Source organism: Rhineura floridana, chromosome 3 (genome assembly GCF_030035675.1).
Source record: "Rhineura floridana isolate rRhiFlo1 chromosome 3, rRhiFlo1.hap2, whole genome shotgun sequence".
NCBI classification, from domain to species: Eukaryota; Metazoa; Chordata; class Lepidosauria; order Squamata; family Rhineuridae; genus Rhineura; species Rhineura floridana.
Window position 1 is genome coordinate 117,742,840 of NC_084482.1, and position 13,320 is coordinate 117,756,159.

Here is a 13,320-nt window from a genome sequence, read left to right on the forward strand (position 1 = left end):
GTGTGTGTGTGTGTGTGTGTGTGTGATTGTGTGTGTGTGAGAGAGAGAGAGAGACAGACAGACACACACACACACACGCACACACAGATGTATGCATATATTTCCATTCCATCACTAGTTTATGTAGTTTGTGTTAAGGTTAGGGAAAAGAAGGATAAATTGTTCTTCTTGTAGCAACTTGAATTCTTTCAATAGAACATACTAGAAATGAGTTTAAATGACTGTGCATCAGAAAATGGAAGTGTTCCTGTGTGCTTTAGCAGAAGGCATTAGATGCTAATTGTGCAATGTCTCTGAGAGAAAGATAAATCCTGGTTGTTAGCTTTTTTTAGCCTTTAATGGAATGAGTTATGGAAACTTAAGTAGGCAGTACTCTAAGTGCTTGAAAGATTCTCTCCTAGCAGACTAATACAACAGTGACTCTTCCATCAGACAAATGTAGTTTTCTGAAAACCACAAGAAGCAAAGGTCTCAGAATCTGTAAACTAAGTGTCTGAAAAGGGGCAGCAATTAAATGTTTTTAAAATGTACTCTGGCTCTTCTGTGGGCAAGTACAGCTCCTTTACGTCTCTAATGTTTTCTTTAGAGAGTATAATTTCATTTTAAGCAAATTAGTAATAAAAACTAGAGCCTACCCCTTTGTGTAACAGGGCATAATGGAGTCTAAAAGTCTGCTGACCTTTCCAGAAAAGCTCATCTTATTAAAAGCAGACAAGTACTGCAGGTCAAACAGCTTAAATGGTTGCAGGATAATGTGGTTCGAAATAGAAACTTGTCCTTAAAAATAAATAAGAACCCTTATTGTAGTAATAAATAACATCAAAGGTCATTAGGGCCTAAAATAAGTTTTCTCATAGAATGGGAAAGCGTAAAAGAGATTTCAACTGACAACTACTGATGGACATTTTGCCATTGTGGAAGCCATTTTAAATGGGCCATGTCGCAAATAAATATTAAACTGCCATTTGTTGTCATTTCATAAGCTGAGGCTGAATTGAATGCTCCTACTTCCTTCTTTGACTCAAAGATGCTGAATTAGTAACTGGGATATGAATCGCTGAACTGTAAAATGCCTTTGATCACTCCCGCTTATATATGCAACTGGTCTAGCAGTCTATACCCTATGAAGTGCTATAGCAGTGCATCTGACCCAAAGCTTTGTTTTGTGCGGTGTTTTAAAGTGGCCTACACTCAGGTATGACTTTGCTTTACATTGCTTTGTACTGGAAATGCACCTTCAAATAATGTTCTGCACCCCAAATTAAGCTTTGGTCTACTCCAACGGCTAACTGTGCCTTGTGAGCATCACACTAGCATCACACTAACAAAACCCTCAAGCAAGCCATCCCAGGAAAACCTTTGTCTCACACTCAACATGTGTCTAATACAAATAGGGAACTGGCTTATGCAACTAAACATAAGTAGAGCAGACTGTGCTTTATAAAGTGAACACTAAGTACTCCTGATGAAAATCATTCTCAGACACAGGTGTATTATTTTGGATGCACCAGGGCTTATTTGGAAGAGCAAAACCCATATTTACATGGAGAAAACAATGTCATTCCTAGGAAGTAGGTTGCTTGAGAATGTGTTGTGCCAAAATAGTATTGGGTCAGATGTGCATTTCTTTGTTATGGCAGCTCATAGGGCACAGTCCGCTGGTTGCATTAGTATATGATTTGTAATAGCCTGAGGCCTGTTTTGAGGTCCAGAGTCATTGACAGCCCAGTTATTTATTCAGACTACATCTGTACCATTGTATCAAAGGCTAACTATCAACTGCAAATATTATTTATTTATTTATTAGATTTATATCCTGCCCTCCTCCCAATAGGAGCCCAGGGCGGCAAACAAAAGTACTAAAAACACTCTAAAACATAATAAAAACAGACTTCAAAATATATTAAAGCAAAACATCATTAAAAACATATTAAAGCAAAACATCCTTAAAAAAAATTTTTTTAAAAGCTTTAAAAATGTCTTATTTTAAAAAAGCTCCTATGTTGTGCAGAACGGACCTTGTGATAAGATGGTATCTGGAGGAGGCCCTCACCTGCAGAGCAGTGGGGTGACATGTTGATGTTACCCTGGCCAGTGAGCAGTCTCGCCACCACATTTTGCACCAGCTGCAGCTTCTGGATCACCCTCAAGGACAGCCCCACATAGAGTGCATTACAGTAATCCAGCCTGGAGGTTACCAGTGCATGGACAACAGTGGTCAGGCTATCCCAGACCAGCTGAAGCTGGTAAAAGGCAATCCTAGGCACTGAGGTCAACTGCACCTCTAGCAACAAAGATGTATCCAGGAGCATCCCAGACTACAAGCTTGCACTTTCAGAGAGAGTACAACCCCATCCAAAGCAGGCAACTGACCAATTATCCAAAGTCGGAAGCCACCAACCCATAGCACCTCCATCTTGCTAGGATTGAGACTCAGTTTATTGGGCCTCATCCAGCCCACCACCGTGTCCAGGCAGTGGTCCAGAGCTTGCATGGCCTCTTCCAATTCAGTTGTTACAGAACAGAGAGATAGAGCTTGGTATTATCAGCATATTGCTGACACCTTGCCCCAAATCTCCTCATGACTGCTCCATAGATGTTAAACAGCATGGGGGACAAGATGGTACCCTGCGACACCCCACAGCACAACTGCCAGGGGGCCAAAAGAAAATTACCCAGTGCTATTCTCTGAAAATGACCCTAGAGATAGGATTGCAACCACTGTAAAGCAGTGCCTCTGACACAATTCTCACCAAGTCGGCTCAGAAGGATACCCTGGTTAATGGTATCAAAAACTGCTGAGTGATCAAGTAAGAACAACAGGGTTACACTCCCCCTGCCCTTCTCCCGATAAAGGTCATCCATTAGGGCAACTATACTTCAACCTTGGTGTTTTTTAGCGCTTTGTTTGCTGCCCTGGGCTCCTGCTGGGAGGAAGGGCGGGATACAAATTAAATAATAAATAAATAAATAAAACCTTGTGAACTGTACATTATTATTTTCTCCTCAATTTGTAGCTCAAAATAAATTAAGGCAGTGTCATGTTATCAGTTCAGGTAGTGCCAAGAAAATATTAAATGTTATGGCTTTGGGGGTTGAGACAGATGATTTTTAGGAGTCCCCTTCCACCCTCTGATTTGGAATCTGGCACCTGGATGTGGGCTCTGCAGCTGAGAAACCTGCTTCACTGGTCAGATGAGTATCCTTTGTTAATCTAATAGAGCAGCCAGGTGCACTAATGAGTCTGTCAAGTGCCTATTAACTGGGGAATGGGCCAGGGGATCCTATTATTCAGGAGAGACCTCCTCTCCTGGTGTAGGTTTGCCAGGTCAAAAGCATCCAAAACCCTGAGATTACAGGGGCAGGCCCTAGTGATGTCATGGGGGTGGGCCCCAGTGATGTTATTAAGCATAATACATTAAATGTCAACCACAGTTGCTTGGAGCATACCACTCAAACAAAAAAAATCTCTGATTGGAAACTAAGTTAGAAATCTTAGCTAAATGAGGGTGTTTCCAGACCCAGCTGAAGGGATGAGATCATTTAATCTAGCCTACTTGCTTCTGGCAAGAATGGCTTAAGAGCCCTCAGACCAGGCCAGTCACCAGAAGGCCATTGTAGGAAGAAAAGTTAGTGTTGTGAAGATGTTAGATGGGAGCATTTTGGAGTAAAGGTAGATGCCCCTGAAGGCTGCAATTCTAAACACACTTACTAAGGGCCCCATAGAACTCAACAGGGGTTACTTCGGAGTATATATTGTTAGGATTATGCTTTTGGTAAGGCTTGACTAGGGATCCTCTGCAATGATGTCCATAACAAAGTAGGGTTGGCACCCCTTTGCCTGGAATGCTCTGCCTGTCATTTAATGTGACTGCTCCAAACTTCTTTACAGACTTGACCCTTCACTGCAGAGGAAGGTTTGAGAAATGAGTAAGAGTTAAGAAGATTCTCTATTCTTTCCTGCCTACTCTGTGGGCTGCTATAAACTCACTTTGACAGCCAACCCAATTCCAGCGAGTAATAATTGACAGAGAAAACACACATTGTTTGGTCTACCTTCACAGGCAGTAAATTGGGAACAATAGCAATTAAAGCCCCACTTCCCAGTATGTGAATTCTCTTTTACCACAATTGGGCAAGGAACAAACCATCATGCAGATAACAAGGTGCATCATCAGTGGGCTTAAGGGGGTTGAGCTGACCACATGGAACCCCTGTTGTTGCTTCTATGGATGTAAGGTCAGAGGTACATGAAATGGAAATAGAAAAAGAAAAGACAGTGATGATTTCCTAAATGCTATACCATACCAACCACAACAGAGTAAGACAGAAAACTCAGCATTCCCAAACCTGTCAGGTTCCTAACCAAAATTTTAAAAATCCTGGCAGCTAGCTAGCCAAGGTCACATTCAGCACAACCTGACCTGGGGGCTGCAGTTAGTGCAGAATGCTGTGGAAAGATTGCTGACATGAGTGAGACCCTATCAGCACATAATACCTCTGCTTTGAAATCTGCACTGGTTGCCGATTTGCTACCAGGCCAAACGCAAGGTGCACTTTCCATGTTACGAGTTTCACAAAGTACTTGTTCTGCTCTTGTAAGAAATCGATCCTTTACGGTAGCCGTACCTAAGCTTTGGAACTCCCTGCCTATTTACATTAGGCCGGTGCTTCACTGTACTTATTTTGGCCCCTGCTAAAAACATTTTTGTTTAGACAAGCCTACCCAGGCATGTAGAAGCTATCATGTTTTTTATCTCCTTTTAACTCATTGTTGGTTTTATTATTTTGAATGTTTTAAATACCTTTCTTTAATTGGTTTTGCCAATAACTTTATTATTTTAATTCTTTCCATAAACCGCTTTGAGGTTTTTTTACAATAAAGTGGTATATAAATGTGGTAAATAAAATACATAAATAAATTTTGTAGTTGCTGTGGCCCTTGGGTCTCTTTCCTCTTTTAAGCACAAAAGAATCTGCCTTATAGCAAGTCAGGCCATTTGATACCATCTAGCTCAGTACTGATTACATGGACTAGGATTGGCTGTACAGGATTCCAGGCAATAGTCTCTTCCAGAGATTGATTTTTGGACCTCTGCATGCAAAGCATGTGCCTTAACACTGACCTACAGCCCTGTTTTAAAAAGTATCTTAAAATTGTTCTTTTCAATTCACTAATGAATACACAGCATACTAGGGCAGATCCACACCATACATTTAAAGCACATTCAACATACATTTGAAGCACATGAATCTCACCACAGAATCGTGGAAACTAATTTGTTTAGGGTGGTGGGAATTATAACAGTGAGGGGAAACCAGGGCTGTGGAGTCGGTACGCCAGACCTCCGACTCCTCTATTTTTCTACTGTCCGACTCCGACTCCTTCATAAATGGCAAATGTATATTAACTAGTAATAACACATTTACTGTAGTAAATGGTAGCACAAGGCATTTCATCACCACCATGTGAATCGAGAGCTTGGAAAAATTACTTTTTTGAACTACAACTCCCACGAGCCCAATCCCTGGGGCTGATGGGAGTTGTTGTTTAAAAAAGTAACTTTTCCAAGCTCTGGATTCACATGGTGGTGATGAAATGCCTTGTGCTACCATTTTACTACAGTAAATTTGTTATTACTAGTTAATATACATTTGCCATTTATGAAGGAGTTGGAGTCTGAATCGGAGTCAGAGTCAGTACATTTCTACCAACTCCGACTCCACCCAAAATTGCTCCCGACTCCGAGTCCGACTCCACGACTCCGACTCCACAGCCCTGGGGGAAACTACACTTCCCAGGATTCTTTGGGGGAAGTCATGAACTTTAAATGTGGGTTGGATGTGCTTTAAATGTATTATGTGGATTTGCATTAATTCATAAACTTTGCATATAAATTATTTTAATTAAATTTTAAAATGGAAAAAGCTACAAAGTTTACTCGGTGACCCTGGGCTATGCACCATCTCTCAACCTAATCTGCCCGTTAGGGTGAAAACAAAAGAGGGGGACCATAACCACCCCAAGGGAAAAGGGCACAAGTAAAATGTAGAGGAAATAATAATTTGTAAATAATAATTTACAACCATAGTGTGAAATCAGATACATATCAAGACATAGTATGAAGAAGTATTTATATAAGCATGAATGCCAAAGATGTTTATTATTTACACAACCTGTAAAGATATTTATAGTGCAATCCTATGCATGTTCACTCAGAAGCAAGTTCCAATGTTTTCAATGGGGCTTACTCAAATAGGGAAACATCCACAGGACGGCAATTCAGTGATAAGAAACTTAACTCACCCAATCCAAAATTCAGAATCCTGCCACTTTAAGCTGTTTTGCAACTGTTTTATACTTGTTTTATGGTTATTGGATTTTAAATGGTTTTATTTCTTGTTATCTGCCTTGGGTTCCAACCCTACTTCACAGGGTTGTTGAAAATATTCCACACACACACACACACACACACACACACTGGAGATGTAAAATACATACACCCCATATAATAGTTTATTATCAAAACCAATTGGCCATTGCAGAACTTTTTTTTAAGTATTAGTTTCCTGCAAAATAAAAGCAGTGACACCTAAGCAAGCCCTGCCTGCTTAAAAAAAAAGGGTTGGGGGGGAAAAAGATTTACAACGCAATCCTTTTCTATGTTCACTCAAAAGTCCCATTGATTTTCAGCAAAATCCTAACCACGTCTACTCAAAAGTAAGTTCTACTGAATTCAATGGGGTTAACTCCCAGGAATGTGGAATTAGCATTGCAACTTGACTCCCAGAAAAGCTTCATATTGGGAAGGTTTTCAAAGCAGATTATGAATAAGACAAATCAACTTGTCTCTTCAACAGTGCAGTAAAATTTAAACTAGTTTGACTCCTTAATTAGAAAAGTATAACACTGCAGCATGTAGTTTTTTAAACCTCTGTTCAAAAACTAATTGAAAGATAAAATGTATAATATGCCATTTTGCAAGTAATTAAAAAAATCTGCATGCACAGTTTTATTATAATTATAACTAAACTTGTTTACAGTGTATGCCCACCAAGATCCTGCTGTGTTCTTCTGTTGTAGTACAATCCTATGCATGTTTACTCAGAAGCAAGTCCCAATCCTGTACAGAAAAAGTACTCTTTATGCTGTTGAAAGCTGTAAATTTACTGAATTCCTGATGTGAGACAAGCAGGAAAGGGAAACTGTTCTCAGAACTTGAAATGGGGTTCAGGTATTTCTTGGGGGTCAACAAATCTTGTCAATCACAACCCTGACTTCACTGATTGGCTAATAAAATGAAAGGGCAAGGATTAGAGCAGCAGGTACTAACAGAAGTTGCAGGGGGGTGACATTTTGGTTTATATCTTTTGAACCAGACCACCTAGAAACTTTTTTTTTAATGAAAGCTAAGATTCCAGAGATTAATGTGACTCATCCGGAAACCTGGAAAGGAGCCCCAAAAACCGGAGTCTCCGTGCAAAAACCAGAGACCTGGCAACCATACTCTGGGGCCTAAGAGAAGCTTGTGTTTTTAGCTAGTGTGAGGAAAGGCTGGAAACAGGAGACACACAGAGAGGCCTGCTCCCTGCATGATGGCTTTGGGATGCCTTCTATAAGCCTGGTGGAAAAGCAAGATCTATTCCAATGCTAATGCTTTGAACCTCTCCATCTTATGCTCAGGCTGTGAATGTATGTAAATAAACCATATTTCATAAAGACACCATAGACTCCACTGACCTTCTTTCCAAGGAAACCAAATCATGGGCAAGCACAGGGGCCCTGGAGATCTCTCACCGCTTGGAGACTGGGGTGGCACACAACAATATGGTCTTTAGATTCTGAACTTTGTTATTTCAACTGTTTTGAAAAGCAAATACTAGCTTGTGTTCTTTGCAGATACAATACCACAACAAGGTTGGCAAAGACTGATCTAGATATATTCTCATACAGTAATGCACACAACCCACTACAATATGTAAGGGTATCCCCACCAAACAGTCTGTGTTGTTAGGTTTGATAATGCTGATCACTTGCCAAAGGGATCCTGGATTCAATTAGTCCTGTTAGTTTGTAATCCTAAAACAAAGAACAGGGAGCCATAGGTCAGTGGCAGAAATTGCATAAAGAAGGATCCAGGTTAAAATACCTGGCATCTAAGGCATCTAAGCCTTGGAAAACTGTTGACAGTATTGGGCTGAATGGATTACGGCAGCTTTGTATATTAGTAGGAATGTATATGACAGCACTGACCATCCATTTGGCAATTCATGGATAGCACAGCAGCACCAGTCACAGGATACCCTCCCCTTTGTACAGCATTCATTTGAACCCGTAAACCTGATCCAGAAAGGTAAGCTGTATGCTGGTAGATCAGGGCATTTCTCTCTCTCCCACCTGCCATGTCATAAATCCTCAGTTTAAACAAGAATGGATTGCATTACAGTACCCATGTGTCAGAATCACATTATATGTTGAGCCCAAGTCTCTTTGAAAAATCAAGAGTTTGATTTTTAAAAATGTATTTGACCTTTGATTTAACACTCCCATTTGCATTATTTTTGCTCAGTTTGTGTGTATGAAATTTTGTATACATCTCCAGGCCATAATTCTATGTTTTGAGTTTGAATAGCAGCTCCACCCTATGAAGAGGTCGGAAAGGGCAGGCAGATGCAAAATACATTGTAATATATGAGTCTGAAATTTAAGTTATCAGAATGAGAGTTGGTGTGAATATTCAAAGCCATACTCAACTCTGGCATCCATTTTCAAGGCATGAATAAAGCCTATGGAATTTTTCTCTTTGCATATATTTTTTTCTGAACTTAGTGGAACACTATGTTAACATTTTTCTTCACAGCCATTGATTCTAGACATTGGTATGATGTTTTACCTGATTATTTTTGTATTTAAGATTTTTATATAATTGTGATATATCATGATGACAGTGGGCAATTCAGATATAAGGACGTAGAGTCTGGTAGACCTGTTTACCCTCTAGGACAGGAAAAAATAATTCAAAGTGATTATAAAATAGAATCAAATGTGAATATGCACTAATACTGATGCTAACTCTCATCCACTCCCATCAACAAATCTACAATTTTATCCATGTGGTTTTACTATATTATGATTATGATTTCTTACACACCCTTCACCATAGGGTCCCAGGGCAGACCTAAAAATATTAAAAATGGTTTAAAACAAATTGTAATCAGAATAATAGGGTGGTCCTACAAATATATCTCTCGGGTGTGAAAGGCCAGAGTAAAGAGGTGCGCTTTCATAATATGATGGAAACTATATAATGAAGGTGGCAGACACACATCTGTGGAGAGAGAATTCCACAATTTAGGGGCTGTCACAGAGAATGCTCTCTCCCTGGCTGCCACCCCCTAAACCTCTGAGGGCAGTGGAACTTAAAACCCAAGAGGGTCTGTTGGGAAGTAGTCAGTCTTTTGGACCCTGTGTCAGGCAGATCAGTATTTATTAAGCTGTAGACTAGATTTTCAAAAATAAATAATTTACCATATGGACCATGTGTGACATTTTGCCCTCCTAAACAAGTATATGACCTTAGTCACGTTAGGCCCACAAGGTCATGTAATCCTTTAAGGAAATATTTTATTTAGTGTTCAAAAAGAAGCCATTTGACCAAATAGGTACATGGATATGGGCACTGATGTCCTGCAGGGGTCACGAGAGCACAGTAGTTTTCTAGTAGGAAGCAATGTGCCCATCTCATTCATTTTCTCTTGTGCTCTTATTGTAGGGCAATCCTCTGTACTTCCAATCTGCTCAGAATGTTACAGTGAACATTCTCAATGAGGACCGTAAAGTTCTTACACGTCTTGTAACAGGTAAGGTGTCTGAGGAAGAGAAAAAGAAGACAACAAGGGCACTGTGATGGAATGTTTTGCTATTATTAGCCCATGGGATACTAATCACTAAGTTATCTAGTGCAATACAAGCCATGACTTGGCTTGCCTCTCTAAAAATAAAATATAAGAATGTTAGAAATGAGCTGAAGAAGCAGCTGGCTATATGCTTCTAATAAGGCAGCAGAAAATTATTTTCATTTTAAAGCAGATTCTGAGACAAAAGGTCACTTCTACAAGCACAAGTTCAGGAAGAGAATAGTCATTTTGATCATTGATTTGTAACAGGCGTAAGAATGTCCCTGGACAATTTAAACCTGTCCAAGATGGCTGGCAACTGATTAATATTCACAGCAGAGACACACTTCATCTTTCAAAGATTTCCAAATCCCCTTTTAAAAAATCGCTTGTGCTGATAAGTACTATTTATGTTCACAAAATGCTGTGCTGCGTGTTCAACAGGGAAACTGATGCTTCTGAAGAATCCCCAGCAGACATGTTGCTTTTGAGTGCATGTATGCCTTTGCAGCAAGGGGGCTTGCTCAGGAAGAAAGCAGCCTGGCAAGGGAGGCAAGCAGTTCCATGCAACGACATTGGCAATCCATAAACATGTTGTTGTGGGCGAAATTAGATTGCCTGGCTTGCTTATATAACACCTGGCCTCAAGTCAGAGGGCTAAATAATTAAATAAACACTTTCAGCCAGCAATTATTTTTAGTTGCATCCGTGAAAATTGCCTTGAGGAGAGGAAATAAATTCAACCCCTGAATTCAATCCCAGATTCTTACATTAAAAAAAAAAAAAAAAAAAGCTTATTGGGCTGGTTGATCATTTGTCAAGTAGAGGCAAAAATGCAGAACACTCAAATGACTCCATTGCAGGATAATAGAATTTAGCAGCAGCAGCGCAAACACAAAAATAGTGCAAGTTATGTATGGAAAGAATTGTGCAGTTTGTCAGGCTTGAATTTGCTAGACTGGGAAGATGCTCCCAAGAGACACAACTCTTGGCTTTGAATTTAATTATTCTAATATTTGTCACACAGTCATCCTGACACAAGAACTATGGGTGGAACATGATTATTTAGGAGATGCAAAATACATGGCTTATTATAAGTGCAAGTAGGTCTGAGATATATAGACAGGAAAGATAATTTCAAATGTAAGCATGTTAGCCACTTGCAATGACTTTAAACTCATGCAGTAATAAATAACTGCATTTCTCTCTCTCATGTCATACATTTCAATAAGTGTATGTTATTGGCAGAGGAAGGGAAATTAGAACTATGGTTGCCATTTTTGTGGGGGGAAATTGAGTTTTGTATTTTTAGTTCCATTCTCAGAACAAAAGCTGTAAAATGTTCGGATCTGAAGGTTGGATATGAGAATGCAGTGCACTAGAAGGAGGTAGAGATTAGGGGGAGAAGTCAATAAATGTTTTAAAAAATCAGCAAGCCCCAGTTGTTTTGTGATGCATAAGAAATTAGAATTCTACTATGAATGTTCTAAACTTATTTGTCGAATGTAGGTTGAAGCAAAATATGTTTTAGTTCTTTTAAATAGAAAGGTATGTTAATTTTATGATTCTTTCACGCATACTCACAAAAATCAATTATAGTTTAAGTAAAACCTACCCAGCCTGAAAACCTTAGGCAGAGATGTCATACACATACAATGTTCTCCATGCACATAATTCTAGCATCTCAAGCAGTTTTATCTGGCTTGGCTATTGTCAGCCAATACTACTGCCTGATCAGAAATGACGTGCACCAGCTAAGGCTTCTGGAGATTGTAGCATTTCTTTGAGATGTCATTCTGTGGAAACTGCTCCCTAAATTTTAACATATTGGGTTGCAGCTCAGGTTCGGCTCAACTTGGCCTTGTCTGAGGAGACCAGAAATAAACAGACAAGACACAAAAATGTGAGTTTACACTAGGGCCACTTTGTTAAATACAATAGATCTTATGATCTGCATAGGGAAAAGTCAGTGTGTGGGAAATTTAAACTGTCAGGCTCCCATGCCTGTCATCATTGAGCTAACCTACCTTGCAGAGAGGACAGATGGCTTTAATTCCACCCCTCCCCTCATGCCATACCCCTTCAGGTGAGGAGGAAGGCTTTCCTGACTCATGCCCCCTTGTAGCCCCACGACCCAGAGTGAATGACATAGGTTGCCCCACAGGTCCCACAGCTCTATATGCAAGTCTCTGGAATCACTATCACCTGAACAGTGCCCCCAGGCATTTGCCATTCATGCCAACGTCTTCACTTTTCCTGCACATTCCTACCAAGTGACCAAACTAATCAACCAATCAATCTATTTACTCAATTCCCATGACTAACTGCTCCTACCCAGGACTGCAGTATCGAGAGAAAAATCCCTCTATAGGCCAATCATAGAGGGAAATAAAAATTCCTACTCGGCCTCCTGTATGTGATCAGTTAATTCCACACTGCATAGTGGGAGGGCGGGTTGGGTGCCAGCTGGAAACTGAAAAGGGAAGGAAGGTAGGGCCTCCTTATATACCCTGCCCACTCTCCCAAGCCCTGGCAGCCTCTCCTGCCCAGACCATTGTAAAGCCAGACAAAGGAAGGGAGCTCTATACGTTTTGTCATCCTGTGAAACAGTACTTTAAAGTACAAACTTTAATAAACATGTGGCTTTAATAAGTGGGCACTTCAGGGTGTTCAAGGAATTAGTCTCTCCAACTGGTCAGAGGTTGAGAAATAGTAGAGTTCCCATTTTATGTGACAGGGAAAGAAAAATACTAGGGGCCAGATTTCTTTCAGAGGCAGGCGTTTGTGCAGACTGAGAGTGTGCATAGAACAATGTGCTCATTGACTTTTAGCATGCCTTTAAAGGCACTAGATTGAGACATTTCCAACTGTGTAGAAAAGGGCAATTTAGAATTGTGTGTGTGTGTCTTTGTTTGCATATGAGCAACTCCCCATGTGGCACCAGCAGCTAGAAATCAGTGCAAGCAGTGACTGCTGTGCCAGAAAGGAGTAATGGGGATGGTTCCTGAATCACAAGGATGTTCTGTTTCTCATCTACTATATGGCTAATATCTCATGTGTATGCAAACTAAAAGGTTACATTTAACCAAACAATGAATGGCTCTATGGTTGTCATCTCTTGTTGCCTTTGAGAAATAATACTGGTCAGAAACAGGCCAAAACCTATGACATCTGCTTCAAGTAATAAAATATGACTAATTACACCACATTTAGAAAATCTTGTGAATTGTTTCCTGTCCTTAACCTTTGCCCTAGATTATGAGAGTTTTATACCCTGATTATGCTCTTTGCAAGTGACCCAGCACATCTTTTCTGCTGTTGCAGATAATTACAGTAATAGCTCTACTCAGAGTGATGTGCGTTTATATGGATTGTTTTGAAATGATTGCTTTTGAAGATGATCCTTCAGGCCAAGCAGGGGAA

General features: G+C 40.0%; 1 protein-coding gene across 9 annotated transcripts in view; it reads left to right on the forward strand.

Annotated features, from left to right (window-relative positions):
• SGCD (sarcoglycan delta) overlaps positions 1 to 13,320 on the forward strand; it is a 379,008-nt gene that overhangs the window by 188,464 nt on the left and 177,224 nt on the right. For all 9 annotated transcript variants that reach the window (XM_061617471.1, XM_061617469.1, XM_061617472.1 and 6 more), the window contains exon 4: positions 9,774 to 9,861. In XM_061617471.1, coding sequence (XP_061473455.1) covers positions 9,774 to 9,861 — 88 coding nt within the window. The remainder of the gene's footprint in view (positions 1 to 9,773; positions 9,862 to 13,320) is intronic.